We start from the raw sequence: 18,778 nt of genomic DNA on the forward strand, positions 1-18,778 counted from the left end.
TTAATTAAATTAGGAAAAATTTATTGCAAATATCACACTAGTAAAGGGCTATACCTTAAGAAAAATGAAGGAAATAATACAACAATACCTCTAATGACTTAGCATATTAATAATCTCTCCAGAGCTTTCTGGTCCACATTATTAAAGAATTACCACAATATTCTTGGCCCACAAATAATGGATAATATTTAACAACTACGTATAAACATGACTCATTTTTGTTCCTAATGAAAAAAATACGTACTACCTTTAGGAGCCATTAAAATTTATGTAAATATAGATTTTGACTTGATTTTAATATAACTTTATCCATTTCAACTTGTCCTTTATTTTTTAAAAATAACTGATGTAGATAACTCATGTAATATTATCCCAAAATTTATATTATCTTTGAGGAATTTTATTAAAGATGCAATATATCATAAAGATAGACTTAATTTATAACTGAAATTATTAAGATTTAATATATAACCCAAGTTCAGTTCAAAGGCAGTTCTTAGGGTACAGGAAACTGGCTTTTCAATTTGCTTTGTACGGAAACAAAGCACCTCAGCTAGATGGGCTGTTTAAATATATTAAGAAGAATGGAATTAATAATGTAAAAATTAAAGATTCCCCCTGAAATTCAACAACTCATCCACTTACATAAGGGTGTTTTTAATTTCTTAAGAAACACTACAGGCAAAATAATTGTCAGAATAAATTCAGAAGTAGATTAAGTTCCAATAAGATTTAAGGTACCAGTAATGGGGGAAATTCTTTTGACTTTTTCATAAGGTTTCATCTCTTATGTAGCCTAATTTAGTACTGAGAAACATTGAAATCTTGCAAAAGATGAATACATATATAAAATATCTAATATAGTTTCTATGCTATTTCTTTCACTACAAAACTCTTCCAAGATGAGAGTGATCATAGCAGGAATAAAACTGTAAAAGAAATCAACTCAAGTCCACACCCAAGAAAATTTCACACTCAACACAATTAATTTCCAGTGACACAAAAAATTCCCACAATAAGTTAGAAGAGTTAAATTCCTTCACAGTTCAAAATTAGAAAGTTCTAAACCAAAAGCTTCTAACTCCATGTACCTTTAGCAGTCACTTTTAGATCATGTATTCCTGAAGATGCTATCTCAAAAGACCACTGCCTAACTGCCTACCTAGGCAATAAACCCTGACACACAAACTGTCACATTCATCAATTCAAACATCAAGTGGAGATACATGCCAAAATAAGTAAAATACATTTATCTGCAGAGTCAAATAAGGAAAACAGTGAAATGCAGTACAGTAAAATGTGAGGACAGATGAAATACACTGGGTAGCACATGAAATCACTAAGCCTCCCTTAGCCATGAAATCTCTCCTCAGCAACTTCTCCCTTTTCTTTCAGCCTCATAAGGAGGCAGACAGCCTCATGACTGTCATAGCTATCTAAGAACATTCTTTAAAGGCTCTATTAAAAGTTAGTCAGGCTATCACAGTTTTTTACCTTCCTTTGTCTGGTAACAGATTTTAATTTTATGTTTCATCAGCCTATTTTATTTCTGACAAAATATATTATAGCAAAAAAAATAGACATTTGTAAAATTGTAACTGTAATGTGTCAAAAGTTGTCTTATGAAGGAAACAAAATTTTAAAATGTGTACAGGTAGAGGAACTCCAAACCTCTTATGACATCATTATGTGTTAGCCTATAGCATTTACCAGTATTTACATAGTTTGACAACCAAATAGCCTTTTGATCATCTCTATTCATAATTCTCTATCAATAACCTATAGATATTTATTATAACGCTCCACTGTAAAAGAGATAACTCTTAAAGCCTACTCATTTTTAATTTAATTCCAGCCAACAAACAATCACAATGCTCTAAGTGTCCTAGCACCTTTATGAGAGCTTTCTGGACATGTTTCTAGTGGCAGCACCACTATCGTGTATAATCCATGGATACATGAATGATGTAGAAATTTAATGATGTAACTCTCTAATACCTAATAAGTTCAAATCTTCAAAGGAAAAACAGAGATAGGTTATAATGACAAATAGGTGATCTTAACTATATATGCATACTCTAATGTCCTTCATGATCAAAACATGCACAGCAGGGAAGCCAAATAGTCCCTTCTCCTGGTGTTGGGTCTACTTTCAGCCAAGCCTCAGATAAAAGCGGGATTAAAAATACACCCTAGAAGTGCTGAAATTACCAAAAAAAAAAAAAATGAAATAAATATTAAAACAGCTAGCTACACAAAAAGATGAAATAATTATTTGATACTTAGGCTTCATATACATCCAGGAATTCTCTATCCTTTTCATAATTAATTTCATTTTTAAAATGATCATGTAGTAAAACCAACTACTTTACTTCTTTTCTTTGTGTGTGTTTGTGTGTGTATGTAATTCTGAGAATGTTAGACGTATAGATTTGTATAACCCTACCACAATCAAGGTAAGATGCGTTCCATCACACACAAAAAACTCATTTATCCTATCCCTTTATACCCTTGCAGTCACATTCTCTCAACAGCCAAAACAACCTTGGGTAACTACTTATCTCTTATATGGATATAGTTTTGACTTTTCAAGAATGTCATATAGATAGTCATACAGTATGTAATCTTCTTAATATGTTCTTCTTGACTGCAACATATCGTCTCTTGAGATTCATCTAAGTAGTTGCATACATCAAGGTTTTTTTTTCTTTTAATTGATGAATAGTATTCCCTTGAATAAATAGACTACCTAATGGGTACATGTGAGCTGTATCTAGTTTACAGCAATTATGAATAGGACTACTGTAAACATTCACATAAAGGTTTTTGTGTGGACAGTTTTCATTCATTTCTCACAAATACAAATCCAGGAGTAGAAAGGCTGAATTATGTGGTAAGTATATGTTTAACTTCATAACAAACTGCCAAACTGACAGAATGGCTGTGCCATTTGCCAGTCCCACCAGTAACAGGCTCCAGTTGCTCCTCATCCTTACCAGCACTTGGCATCATGAGTATTTTTTTTTTAATTTTGGCCTTTCTACTAACTGTGTAGTTACATCTCATAGTGTTTTAAATAAATTGGTTAATGATGTTGAACATCTTTTCATGTGCAATTTTGACATCCTTATGCCTTCTCTGGTGAAGTATCTGCTCAAGTCTTTTTCCCATTTTTTAAAATTGGATTTCATGCTTTCTTACTACTAGTGTTTGAGAGTTTTAAATGTAGTCTTGATATAAGTCCTTCATCAAATTGATTTTCTATCATCTTCCTCCAATCTGTAAAAAGTCTTTTCATTGTTTCTTTTGCAGAGTAAAAGGTTAAATTTAACTTTGATGAAGCCAATGTCAAATTTATCAATTTTTTCCTTGTATGCATCACACTTTTAAGGTCATGTCTAAAATGCCTTTGCATAGCCTAGGTTGCAGAGATTTTCTCCTATGTTTTCTTCTAAAAGTTCTGTAGTTTTATATCTTACCTTTACAGCTGATATTTGAGTTAATTTTTAATGAGGTTGCGGTTGAGGTTCATTTTAGCATACAACTATCCTTCTTCCCTTACACTGCTTTTGCACCTTTGACAAAAATCAAACAAACAAAAGTAGAAGTACCTACTTTAATTTTGGACAAGACTTCAAAGCAAAGAAAGTATCAGAGATTAAGAACAGCATTACACAATGATAAAGGAGTCAATTTTCCAAGAAGATACCAATATCTAAAGCGCATTTACCTAACAACAGAACATAAAATTATGTAAAGCAAAAACTGCTACAACAGTAAGGAGATATAGATGAAATCACTATCATAGTTGGAGATTTCAACATCCCTCTCTCAGAAATGGACAACTACAGGGGTTAGAAAATCTGTTAGGACATAGTTGAACTCAACAACACCAACAAACAGCTGGAGGTAACTGGCATCTATACACTACTTCACTCAACCACATTAGAATAAACGTTCTTCTCAAGCTTGCATAGACCATTCACTAAGCTAGACAACATTCTGGGCCATAAACCATATCTAACAAATTTAAAGTAGTGGAAATCACACAATGTCTACTCTCAGATCACAATGGAATTAGCTAGAAATCAGTAACAGAAAGACAACTGGAAAAATCCCACAATGTGAACATTAAACGGTGCACTTCTAAATAACACATGGGTCAAAGAAGAAATCTCAAGAGATATTAAAAATATTTTTGAATGAAATGAAAATGAAAATACAACTGATCAAAATCTGTGGAATAGGGGCTTCCCTGGTGGCGCAGTGGTTGAGAGTCCGCCTGCCGATGCAGGTTCGAGCCCCGGTCCGGGAAGATCCCACGTACAGCAGAGTGGCTGGGCCCGTGAGCCACGGCCGCTAAGCCTGTGCGTCTGGAGCCTGTGCTCCGCAGTGGGAGAGGCCACAACAGTGAGAGGCCCGCATATTGCAAAAAAAAAAAAAAAAAAAAAAAAAAATCTGTGGAATAAAATGAAATCAGTGATTACTGGGAAATTTAGAGCATTCAATGTTGTGATACTGTGATTTATAATAAGAAATGTGCATTTGTTCTTGGTCCCCATTTTTGGCACAGAGGTCTGGCAGAGCTAGCTCCCTTGAAATTTCCTAAGGGATGGCAGTAATAAAAACTGTCTTCTGTCTTCTGTCCTGTTAATGAAGTGACTTTTGGAACTCGCTTAAGGATGAGAGCCAGTTGCCAACACAGCCAACCATATAATTAGAGGGTTGGAACTTTCAGTCCAGCCCACCTACCACCCACCTACCTCCAGGGAGAGAGGGGAGAAGGGCTGGAGATTGAGTTCAATCACCTACGGTCATTGATTTAATCAGTCATGTGTATGTAATGACGCCACCATCAAAAAAAAAAAAAAACACAGGGCTGGGAGAGCTTCCCAGTCTGTGAATATATGGAGGTACTAGAAGGGTGGCATACCTGCAGAGGGAATGGAAGCTCCATGCCCTCTCCCCATACCTTGCCCTATGCATCTCTTCTATTTGGATATTCATCTGTATCCTTCATCATCCTTTTATAATAAACTAGTAATCCAGTAAGTAAAATGTTTCCCTAAGCTCTGTGAGCCACTCTAGCAAAGTAACTGAACCCAAGAGGGTGGCGGGAACCTCTGGTTTATATCCAGTCAGTCAGAAGTACGAGTAACGACCTGGACTTGCAACTATCACCTGAAGTCCAAGGAGGAGGTTACTGGAACCTACCATCTACAGTCAGTTGTTCAGAAGCACAGGTGATAACCTAGACTTACAACTGGCATCTAAAGTGAAGAGGGCCAGTCTTGTGAGACTGAGCCCTTAACCTGTGGAATCTGATGCTATGTCAGATTTGAGCGTCAGAATTGAGTTAAATGATAGGATACCCAGCTGGTGTCACAGAGAATCTTTGGTGGTATGGGGGGAAAACCATGCCTCCACATATTGGAATTGGATGCTCAGACCTCTATAATGAAAAAAAAAAAAAAAAATATATATATATATATATATAAAATCTAACAGTCATGAATCTAAATTTTCACCTTAGGAAACTAGAAAAAGAAAGAGTAAATGCCATCTAAAGTAAGCAGCAAGAAGAAATAATGAGAACCAGAGTATAAATCAAAGAAACAGAAAACAGGAAATCAATAGAAAAAGTCAATGAAAACAAAAGCTGGCTCTTTAAAAAGATTAATAAAATTATAAGCCTCTAGGCCAGACTAACAAAGAAAAAAAGGGAGAAGACGGAAATACTAATATTAGAATTGAAAGAAGAGACATAACTACATATCCCGTGGAAATTAGAAGAATAATAAAGGACACTGTGAGCAATTCTATGGCCACAGGTTTGGGAACCTAGATGAAAAGAAACATTCCTTGAAAGACATCGCCTGCCAAAAGTCACACAAGAAGAAATAGACATTTTGAATATACCTACACCTATTAAAGGAATTGAATCAATAATTAATAGGCAGAAATCACCAGGCCCAGACGGATTCACTGGTGAATTCTACCAAACACTTACGGAATAAATTATACCAATTCTCTACATCTCTTTCAGAGGATAGAAGCAGAGGAACTACTTTCCTAACTCATTCTATGAAGACAGCATCACTCATACCAAAACTAGACAAAGACATAATAAGTAAAGAAGACTACAGACCAATATCTCCCATGAACAGACATGTGAAAATCCTCAACAAAACATGGGCAAATTGAATCCAAACAAGATAAAAGAATTATACTCCACAACCAAATGGGATTTATCCAAAGTATGCAAGGCTGGCTCAAGACAGCAATAGGTTAAAAAAGAAACATCACTTTCACATCTACAGATGAAGAAAAAGCATTTGACACAATCCGACAGCCACCCATGATAAAAACTCTCGGGAAACTAGGAATAAATGGGAATTTTCTCAACTTGATAAAGACTATCTATAAAAAACCTACAGCTAACGTCATACTTAATGATGAAAAACTCAAAGTTTTCCCACTAAGATCAGATACAAAGCAAGGATGTCCCCTCTCACCACTCCTTTTCAACATGACACTGAAAGTCCTTGCTAATGTGATAAAATATATACAGGTTGGGAAAGAAGACATAATACTGTCTTTGGTTACAAACAGCGTGACTGTCTGTGTAGAAAATCTGAAATAACTGACAAGAAACTAATAATCTATTACTTCATTCACTGCTGCTGGGAATGAAAATGGTACAGCCACTTTGGAAGACAGTTTGGGGGTTTCTTACAGAACTCAACATACTTTTACCATATAATCCAGCAATCATGCTACTTTGTATCTACCCAAAGAGTTGAAAACTTATATCCACACAAAAACATGCACACAGATATTTATAGAAGCTTTATTCTTAATTGCCAAAACTTGGAAGCAACCAAGATGTCCTTCAGTAGGTGAATGGAAAAATAAACTGTGGTACATTTAGATATTAGAATATATATTATTCAACGCTAAAAAGAAATGAGCTATCAAGCCATGAAAAGACATGGAGGCACTTTAATTGCATATTACTGAGTGAAAGGAGACAATCTGAAACAGCTGTATTCTGTATGATTTCAGCTATATGACATTCTTGAAAAGGCAAAATTATGGAGACAGTAAAAAGATCAGTGGTTGCCTGGGGGCAGTGTGAAAGGGTAGAACACAAAATATATTTAGGAATGTGAACATATTTTTTATGATATTATAAATAGATGGATACATGGCATTATACTTTTGTCCAAACTTATAAAAAGTATGATACCAAGAGTGAACTCTTAACTATGGACTTTAAGTGATTATGATCTATTGATTTATGTTCATCCTTGTTAAAAAAATATACGATTCTGGTGAGTGATGTTGATAATAGGGGAGGATATGTATGTGTGAAGAGGGGGAGTATATGAAAAATCTATTTACTCCTTTCCATTTTATTGCAAACCTAAAACTGCTCTAAAAAATAAAGTCTTCAACAAAAATAAAAATTAATTTAAAACTTTAAAAATAATGTCAAATGTGATATAAAATGTGCAGAAGAGAAAGTTATGAGTTTTTATTTGGAGAAGGTTGAGTTTGAGCTTGGGTATATGAGCCTAAATAGAAGGCTACAACAGAAAAAGCTCTGGGTGTTGTCCATCTAGGTAGTAAGACCATAAACCCAGAAACAAAATAAAATAAAGGCCAATAAAATTATAATACTAGGGACTTCCCTCCCAGTCCAGTAGTTAAGACTTCGCCTTCCAATGCAGGGGTGTGGATTCGATCCCTGGTTGGGGAGCTAAGATCCCATATGCCTCGTGGCCAAAAAACCAAAACATAAAACAGAAGCAATACTGTAGCAAATTCAATAAAGACTTTTTAAATGGTCCACATAAAAAAAAAAAAAAAAACTTTCAAAAAATTACCATACTAAATTAACTAGAATTTCCTGATGATGCCTTATTAATTCTTTTACTGAAGATTCCACTCACTGCACGTAACGGTCATCACATTCAGGGGAGAGAAAGGGAAGAGAGCATAAACACTTGGGGGATTTATACCCAATTCCCATCAGAAATATTCTGAGCTTTTGAGGATGAACTCTGAATATTCGCACATATGGCAATGTTCCTCATAAATGCAAATAATACTTATTTTAGATTTAGACTGCATGAATATCATAAAAACAAAATAAATGAAGCAATTTACCTTATTATTTTCAAAAGCAACGTAAAGATATAGAAGAGTTAAAGAAATAAATGCTATTCCATGCATAAAATAACAACACCTTCAGTTACAAAATATCATTAAAATATTTAAGGACAGAGAATGCTGATATGCAAACTAGAGGAAAATTAAGGCAACAAATTCAGTAAAGATGTGTCCATGGTTGCCCAAATTCCTGCAACTAATAATTTGTAGTTACCCTTCTGCCAAAACAATGCCTTGTTTGTTTGTTCTGGTCAAAGATAAAGCAGAAGACTTCCTTTATGGCAGGGAAAATGCACAGAGCAAAATTATGTGTTGAAAATTGAAACAGCACAAACTAATACAGCATTAAAAACAGATTTCACTAAATTTAAAGGAAACTTTTTATGGAGGAATTATTGTAGAAAAGCAATCACTTATTATGAAAAACACTTTAAAATGGACTATAAAAAATAGCTTATTTGGAAAGTCAGTGAATCAGAAGTCATAAGTCTACAAGAAACAAAATGTCCTTTCTTGTTGACAGTTGACAAACTCATTAAATTGTTAGATGTACCATAAACTTTATTATCAGATATCTTCTGTAAAGGATCCATGGAGTAAAAAGAACATGGCTGACAAAGAAGAGAAAGCTATTTGAACACTACACTATAATTTCCCTATGTTTCAGGCAGAATACTGTATTTTAATTTTTATTTATGGATTTATTTGCACAGTGAATTCAATATACATTCCATTTTACTCTAGTTAAATCTCACTAAAAAAATTATTTGGTTTTCCTCCTTTAATAGAAGTAGTGGTATACATATGTCAAATATACTTTCTGTGTCTGTTTCACTTCAAAGAATACTTTCATTACTAATTTTGTAAACTTAAAAAAAAAGGCAAAATAGCAAATATGCATATAAAGAAGTGAAAGATGTACATTTTCCTGAAAAACATAAAGAAAATAAAGAGAACATAATTCTATAGATATATATTTTTAAATGTTTAAATACTTCTAGAAACCAAACTAATAATAATTATATTCTACATATACAAACAACAACCTCCACAAGGGAGACAATCATTACAAACAAGTACTAATTTCACTTCTTTAGCCTACAAAAAGCAGTCACATTTCATTTTTTATGTCAGTTCGGTGAAAATATGTAGAAATTTTTGACATTAGCTGTATAATAGTCACTTCCCTGAACTAAAAATCAGAAAACACAAAGGATTTTTATGTCACTTTGAAGTGTAAGGGAAAATTTGGGTTGTTAGACACTGAAATGCTGGAATTTCCAGGTAATTGTGTTGGTTTACAAATGACAGTGGTGCTAATCAGGACTTTATAATGAAAATTTAATTATTAAAGTGGCTATAAAATTCAAGATAATTACTGGAATAACTTTGGCTAGCAAGCTGGCCAAAATCTGGATTGAAGCCCACAAAACAAACTAATTAATGAGTCATAATATTCACATTACAAGAGGATTCTTAATTATAGGATCATTGACATAAATGCTTTATGGGATTTTCTAAATTTTTTATAGCTTACATTCCATCAAGCAGTCTATAAAACAACCTGTATTATAACTAGAAACAAAAAGAACACTTTCCTGAGAAAAATATTTATGCAATTACAAGAATTAATTTAAATGATCACTTGTGGTTGATTTTTAATTTATCAGAGTTAAAACAGCATTAACAGAGTTAAATTAACAGAGTTAAAACACATTTTAATAATACAAAATTGCATCACATCAATGGACAAACTAACATTTACTGAGGAAATAAAGAAAACTCATTAAGTGCCTACTACGTACCAGACACTCGCTGTGATACACAGTTTATATATGCTATCCTATTTTAATTCATACTACTATCAGATAAAGTTAGCATTACAGTATTAAAATCATTCCATAGCTTGCAAAGGTGATTCTCAGAGTTAATCATGGTAGTTCAGAGTGAGAGCTCTGGAATCAGGCTCTCAGAATTAGAACTCTGGTCCTAATCTACCACTTAAATCTCTGTGACCTTCAACAAGGTACTCAATTTTTATCTCTCTCATCAGCAGAACAGGATAAAATGAGGTAATACAATTACAAACAGCTACTGGCACACAGTAAGTACTCAGTAAATGCCTTGTGCTACTATTACATAGGCTCAGATAGCCCCATCACCTAAGAACAGAGAGTACATAATAGGACACTAGGTTGAGCCTTAGTCTGACACCAAAAGAAGGCTTGAGAACTACTCTCTTAGTGTATTTTTAATCTTTTGATATATAAAAACCTATTTATACCTTGTGGCAGAAAACATATTTTTTCATAGTACATTCTTCCTAAGTCAAACAAATGAGGAAGATTTGTTTTGCTTTCTATGATCTATAGAATTTAGAAACACACACTCAAACAAAAGGGGTTTTGGGGCCAAGTCAGAGAAAGACAGGACATTTACAGTCAATGTATATTATCATCCAAATCAAAGGAAAATGAAATTTCTAATTCAATGAGTCATTCCTAAACATAAAATGTAAAAGCTATGATTATTTCAAGATTGGAGTTATACTTCTTGAAATCATTTATTAAGCATTTGTTATTTATACATTAAATAAATATTTACTAAATGTCTAGTGAAAGGTAATTTGTTTAATTATTGCTCTCAATGATCGCTGGACAGAATGGGATCAATCGACCAGTCCAATATAAAATAGTATTAATCCCTGAGGAATGACAAAACTTCCAAACAGCTTTCATCACTTGGCAGAATTACTCAAGATGATCATGGTGCTTGAGAATCATTATGAATAGTCTGAAATCACTATAACAACTACATATTGGCATGATTTACTTACTCAAAACAAAATTACATTAAAAATACTGTATGTGTTGCCACAAGCTATTTAACTCAATTCAATAACATTTATTCCTTTTGTGGTTCATTTTTTGTTCGTTTGTTTCACAAAGGCTAAACTACATGTTAAAAGAAAAAGCAATAAAAAGTGTTATTCCTGGAGATTTAAATACTAACGGGGTAGCTATAAAATCCAAAAACCAGCTAAGGAAAAATCATCTGAAACCCTTGAAAGCTTTTTTTTTAACTTGGTACTGACTTCAAAACTTGAGTTAACACATTTCTCAATTTTAAACCACTATATCTAGAAAATAGATAGATGGTTCACAATTAGTTTTCATCATTACAACTGAAATTCAATTATAAGTCCTACTTCATCACTTAAGTAAGTAATTCTCCATTATAAATAACATTATTGGTAGAAAATTTCAAATATAAAGTAACACGGCTCCTATTATAACAATCAGTCTCTATGATTGATGATATATATTTTAAAATATAAAACTGTAGTATTAGAGGTAATCTAGATTACCTAACCCATTGTCATCATAATAACAAAACCAGCATGTATGTCAATCTACATATTTTATTGCATTTAATTTAAAAAATCCAGTGAGCTATTATTAGTCTATATATATAATATTCTATATTATTCTATTATAATGATAGAAACTGAAACACAAAATAGTTAATAACACTCAAAGTTGTGTAAATAATAAATAGTAAATGAGGGATTTGAAGCCAAGTGTGTCTGACTTGAAAGTCCACACATATAACAACTATAACATGTAGCTTTCATGATAAAACAAAAAAGCCACAAAATTTCTCCTGCACGAATAAAGCCTATTTTTCAAGGCTCCAGAAAATAAGATTATTCCTTCAATAAATTCTTTTAATATTACACCCCCTCTATACAGTAAAACTCATCAATGATTAGAACAATAATAAAGTAGTGCCAACAGAGGTGAGGCTTATATAAACAATAAAAAGTTTCATAAACAGGGACTACTGAGTGGAGGAAAGTGCATGGAAACCAAGACACTTTAGCTTGAAACACAAAGGCAAAGAATTAACTTATTTTAGAGTTTAGCTCAATTTCTCCAAAAAATAATCAAGAATTAGATAACATTGCAATTTGGGGCATGTATTTATTATACAAAAAGATTTTCCAGAAAAGGTACATAAAATTTTGTCCAAGATTTTTAAAGTTCAAATATTCTCATTCATCTAGAAGAGTTTAAAACTAACTGAAAATAAGATAACATATCCCATTTTAAGTTCTCATTCATATATATGAATTTAAGATATAGCCAGAAAATAAGAAATTCTATCAACCATTGTCCTAAAGCTAAGAATTTATGTTCTTCAAGTAGAGGGGGACGTCCCATTTAAAAATCTGCCTTTAACATTTTAAAAACTGAGACAGTATCACCACCAAAATGGTGCCCCTCAAAACTAAATATAACAAGAGACTGAATTACTGATACACACAATTGTCCACTAAAGAGCCAACCTCAGACATCAAGGGCTTTGAAGCAATTAATGAAAAAGTATTAGATAAGAATTCAAAGAAGTACATAAGTGAATCACAGGGTAGGGCTGAAATTGGGTATGTATTATTACTGAAAAGGAAAGTGGTACATTTCTTATTATATGTTTTCTATTGGCCATAAACTAAGAACACATATATCACTGAAAAAGTTAGTTATTACATGGAAAAATTAACATGAATGATATAAAAGAACTAAAAACAAATCAAAATCAGAAAGCTGATCCCTTCCACTGCCTTTTATCTCCATGATGAAATAAATACAATTTAAATATCAAAATATAATATAAACACTAAAATGAGTTTTAAAGACAGGCAATGAAAAATAACCATGTGCCTTGGATGAATGGACCAGATAACGTGTTAAACATGGTTTTATCACTAAGATTTTATAATAACTACTCATGATGTTATAAATTATTATAATCATTTTAGTTATAGCATCTCAAACTGCATAATCTTTCTAATTTTTCTATACAAAGCAAAACATTATACTTCAGGTTAAAATAATTATGGACTTAATTCATATGAAATATTTAAATTACACATGGAGTTTTCTAATTGCTACTTCATCTCTAACTTCTTTTCACAGCACTTACTAGGTTTAAAATTACTGATCATAATGTGTACTAGTTCACTTAGATGACAAAGAGCAAAACATTTTGAATTTAAATTAGGACTGGAATTTAAATGTTTCACTTTTCCACTAAGCTGATCTGCCTCCCAACAGAAGTATTTAAGACCTTATAACAGTAATATCTCAGCAGGACATGGCCTCAGGATTCCTTTTCACTTCAAAACTCCAACCTCTACATTACCTTGATATAAAAGAAGCATGACCCACAGATGGCAGCTGACTATTGTAAAGGTACAGGTCCCATTTATACTTAGATTTATACTTTACATAAAGATGGTCCCAATGCAGGGATAATATTATTAGCAACACTAAGACAGAATTTTGTTAATAATTAATTTAAATAATTAATAGGAGAAAATCATAGGTTACATTTCAATGGACTTTAAATTTTTCCCATCTTAGTTTCATTCACTAGTTTTTCTACAAATTCAAAATTGGATGATCGATAAAGAATCTCATGTATATGTGTACATACTAATGAAGCATTCCTATATTACTATTTAGTAAACTAATGTTTACCTATATAACTTTCCCTTTAAATTCTCCAAACTTAGCAACGTACACAAATAGTTATTAAAATTCAGATTTAACTTATGACATATATGATTCTAAGATATAAGATTAAATCAGAGTTTGATACATGAGGTATTTTTTTAACATCTTTATTGTAGTATAATTGCTTTACAATGGTGTGTTAGTTTCTGCTTTATAACAAAGTGAATCAGTTATACATATACATATGTTCCCATATCTCTTCCCTCTTGCATCTCCCTCCCTCCCCATGAGGTATTTTTTAATTTAAAAAAAGAGAAGCTATAAAATTTGCACATGAAATCAATCTAATTAGAAGATTCTGAATACATAAAACATGGGTATGCTACTGGTTAGATTTAGGTTCTCAAACATGATCTATATATAAAAAAAGCTAATATCCCTTAATACTGTGCTAGTCTTATGACACTAACATTATAGAATAATACCAATATTTAAGATATAAATTATGTGTGTTATTAAATACTATTCTTGAGAATAAACTTTACCCTAGTAATTTTATTTAATCTGACAAGATTTCACGGACAATCCAAACAATGGGCATTTGCAAAGGGTAAGGTCAGGACTAACACTTTTCCTCAACTTCATATTATAATCACTATGCTACACCTAGTAAGAATTTTTCATTTATTATCAAGGAAGTCACTCCTTTGTGGTTATAAAAATCTAAGTGTCAGGTTTTTTTACATTGTGCAAATATATATCTGCCTTAATCCTAAAGAAACTTTTATTAGCACCTCAAGGATAAAAACCAGTATTATAATACATTTACACAACACCAAGTGCACCATGCATAATCTAAATGAGGAAAAAATGGCATAACTTATATATTCAAAGAAAACTTACCAGACAGTTGTTTCCACTTGACTGTCATTGAGTTGCCGGTTGTCCAGTTGTGCAAAAAGTGGGAAAAGCACTTGAATCCCTCCAATAGAATGAATTGCACTATGAATTGAATGTGTAACTATAGCTTTTACATCCTATGTTCAAAAACAAAAATGTTTATTACATTTTCTGAAGCATAATGTTATCACTATTTGCTTCTTCCAGCTTCATAAGAAAATTAAATAAAATAGATATTTTTAAATCTATTTTTAAAATTTAAAAATCAAAATTATATAATTTTGATACACATGTAAAATAAAAGTTTGAAATATCTTTGCTAATCACTTAAATTTGAAATCTTAAGTTGAGAGATTTTTACAAAGAAAATATGAAGTTCTAAATCAAAACGTATTTTAGAATAAGAGACTCAGGGATGCAAAGACACACAGGCAATTTTTATGTTAGGGAGTTATACATTATTAAAGCAAAGTATTTTTTAATATCTGCAATTATCTATTTAGCTAATTCACTGATTTTATTTCAAAGGATATAGAACATATAACAGAAAAAAAAGATTTTCTACTAAGGAGACATGTCCAAGGTAAAATATATTGCCAAAAAAAAGCAGAAGGCAAAAACATCATTCAAAGAACTAGAAAACCAAAAAAGAAAAACAAAGAGCAACTGGAGATTTCTAGATGAGCAATGTTTAATATGTAAAATAAAGACACAGTGCTGATGAGAACATGAAGATTAAGCTACTATTCACCCACCTGGAGCATTAGAGCATGTGGGGAATGCACAAAAATCGATGCATTTTCCTTTGGTGATGATTCCAGGCACAACTGAGCATCCGTGGCCTTAGCGTTATATGTAAATGCGATACTACTTGCAAGTTTCCCATCATACAGAACCTGTTTATGATGTTCTGCCAAATGAATATCACTCTCAGATTTAAACTTGAAGGTGCTCTGAAAAAACAAAACTAAATTAAACACTCTTTAAATGCAACATAATAAAACTCTCAAGTTTTAAAGAAGAGAAACATTTTAAACATTTAAAGAAGAGAAACATAATAAACAATTTGTTGTGACCCTTCCAAGTGTCAGGCGCTAGTCAGTGGTATTACATTATTTTGTTATTCTCACTTCAGTTCTATGAGTTAAATTTTATTATGCTAATAAACATGCTCAGATCTTCATATTCTCATTTTATTAAGTGTTTTTGTGTGTGTGTGGAACGTTTTTATCTTATTTTATTTATTTATTTTTTATAACATCTTTATTGGAGTATAATTGCTTTACAATGGTGTGTTAGTTTCTGCTATATAACAAAGTGAATCAGCTATACATATACATATATCCCCATATCTCCTCCCTCTTGCATCACCCGCCCACCCTTCCTCCCTATTCCACCCCTCTAGGTGGTCACAAAGCACAAGCTGATCTTTATTAAGTTTTTGATTATTAATAAAATAATTTTATTAGAATATTATAAAGCCAGATGATACTAAATGTAAATAGGATTTTACTTTAATAATTCAAAACATAAATTTAATTTTGCTTGTTAACAGTTTCAAAAGTATTTATAGAAATAAGTAGTGGCTGGCACATGAATTACTAATATAGAAATGGCTATAATGGTTATCATTTGAGACTAAAAAAACTGTTTATTCACAAAAATATGTCTTTACTATAAAAAGTTTATCAAGATAGTGAATATCAATGCTACTCCACAAAAAAATCATGATGGCCATGTTAAAACCCTAAAGAATAGATGACAATTACAATAGGAAATTGAAACAAAAAATTATTTTTAAAAATATTTTAATGAAATTATGAGTTAACTATATTAGGTAATAATACTGCAATATAAAATCCAGCTGACTGCCTTCTTCACTGGTTGCCTTAGTACTGTAAAACAACTATTTTAATATGTATTTCAGTAAAATCATAAATGCTCAAAATGTTTAAAATTTGGGTTTTTTTGGATGCTAATTTTTTAAAATTTTTACTGGAGTATACTTAATTTAAAATGTTGTGTTAGGGCTTCCCTGGTGGCGCAGTGGTTGAGAGTCCGCCTGCCCATGCAGGGGACACGGGTTCGTGCCCGGGAAGATCTCACATGCCGCAGACCGGCTGGGCCCGTGAGCCATGGCCACTGAGCCTGCGCGTCCGGAGCCTGTGCTCCACAACAGGAGAGGCCACAATAGTGAGAGGCCCGCTTACGGCAAAAAAAAAAAAATTGTGTTAGTTTATGCTGTATAGCAAAGTGAATCCGTTATATATATACCTACATCCACTCTTTTGTAGATTCTTTTCCCATATAGGTCATTGCAGTAAGTCCCCTACATATGAACCTTCAAGTTGTGAGCTTTCAAAGATGTGAACTGTGTTCGCATATCCAATCACGTAAGTTAATTCACGTGTCTGGCGTACACTGTCACGTGGGTGCATCCTCTACAAGTGGTTGTGCTTTTGTGTACTTTACTGTGCAGTACCATATGGAGTGCAGTAGTACAGTATCTTTATTTCAAGCCCAGGATATCCGGAAGCAAACATCTCCTATTGTTGACGATCCTTCAGCTCTACCATCTCCCTCCCCCAGTCAGTAACTCTTCCTGCCTGTTCACTCGATGCCAGCCCCTGTATGTCTGCTGTTGTACTGTACTACTATACTTTTCAAGGTACTGTACTGTAAGATTAAAAATGTTTTCTTTATTTTTTGTGTTTGTTTTTTTATATATTATTTGTGTGAAAAGTATTATAAACCTATTCCAGTACAGTACTATATAACCGACTGTGTAAGCTGGGTAACTAGGCTAACTTTGTTGGACTTATGAACAAATCAGATTTACAAAAGAGCTCTCAGAACAGAACTCATTCGTATGTGGGACTTACTACAGAAGTAAGTTCCCTGAGAGTAGTTCCCTGAGCTATACTACTGTAGGTCCTTATTAGTTCTCTATTTTATATATAGTAGTGTGTATATGTCAATCCCAACATTTGTTTCTAACTCAATCTTTTAAAAGTAAAATTTCACAAATACATTAGAATTTTGACTTATTTTGTGAGCCAGTGATCAAAAGCACAATTAATTATTTTAGAGGAGTAAAACAAATGAGTTAATTTATAGAAATAAAATTATTTAGCTGAGGGAATTTGGGGGAAGAGTATACAGAACATTGAGACACAGGGGAAGCTGACCAAATAATGAAAGACTACAGGCGCTGGATAACCCAAAAGCAAATTGTAGTACAATCAAGTAGAGAAGTGATGCCTCCTTATGTTGATGATATTTTACTAAGAAAAACAATGTGTAAATGATGGGAATAACAACTGGAAAAAGAGCAACATATGTTCTAGCTTAGTAGAGCTACCTTAAACTAAGGAATTTATTTTTAAATTTGACATCAAAAGCAAAGGCAACAAAAGCAAAAATTAACAAGTGGGACTATATCAAACTACAAAGCTTCTGCACAGCAACAAAGGAAACCATCAACAAAATGAAAAGGAAACCTACCAACTGGAGAGAATATTTGCAAATCATGTATCTGATAAGGGGTTAATATATAAAATATAAAAAGAACTCATACAACTCAACAGCAAAGAAACAATTCATTTAAGAAATGTGCAGAAGATGTGCTCATTTTTCTGAAAAAGACATAAGACACAGATGGCCCAAAAGTACATGAAAAGGTGCTCAACATCACTAACCATCAGAGAAATGCGAATCAAAACCACAATGAAGTATCACCCCACTCCTGTTAGAATGGGTATTATCAGAAAAACAAGAGATGTCAAATGTTGGTGAGGATGTATAGAAATGCAGAGAATGGCAAGGATGTCCACGGATAAATGAATGAACAAAGAAAAAGTGGTATATATGTACATTGAAATGTTATTCAGCCATAAAAAAAAGAATGATATCTTGCCATTTACAACAACATGCATGGACCTTAAGGGCATTATGCAAAGTGAAATAAGTCAGACAGAAAAAGACAAATATCATATGATCCCACTTGTGTGTGGAACCTAAAAACAATAATAATAAAACAACGAACTCGTAGATACAGAGAACAGATAGGTGGTTGCCAGAGACAAGGAGGAGGGGGGTGGCAAAATGGATGAAGGGGGTCAAAAGGTACAAACTTCCAGTTATAAAATGAGTAAATCATGGGAATGTAATACACAGCATGGCGATTA

At 32.6% G+C, this 18,778-nt stretch overlaps 1 protein-coding gene across 7 annotated transcripts in view; it reads right to left on the reverse strand.

Annotated features, from left to right (window-relative positions):
* Positions 1 to 18,778, reverse strand: part of NBEA (neurobeachin) — a 630,249-nt gene that overhangs the window by 499,956 nt on the left and 111,515 nt on the right. For all 7 annotated transcript variants that reach the window (XM_067713386.1, XM_067713385.1, XM_067713382.1 and 4 more), the window contains exons 9-10: positions 15,347 to 15,544; positions 14,595 to 14,728 (exon numbers count right to left, since the gene is read on the reverse strand). In XM_067713386.1, coding sequence (XP_067569487.1) covers positions 14,595 to 14,728; positions 15,347 to 15,544 — 332 coding nt within the window. The remainder of the gene's footprint in view (positions 1 to 14,594; positions 14,729 to 15,346; positions 15,545 to 18,778) is intronic.

This window comes from Pseudorca crassidens, chromosome 18, assembly GCF_039906515.1.
Source record: "Pseudorca crassidens isolate mPseCra1 chromosome 18, mPseCra1.hap1, whole genome shotgun sequence".
Taxonomy (NCBI): domain Eukaryota; kingdom Metazoa; phylum Chordata; class Mammalia; order Artiodactyla; family Delphinidae; genus Pseudorca; species Pseudorca crassidens.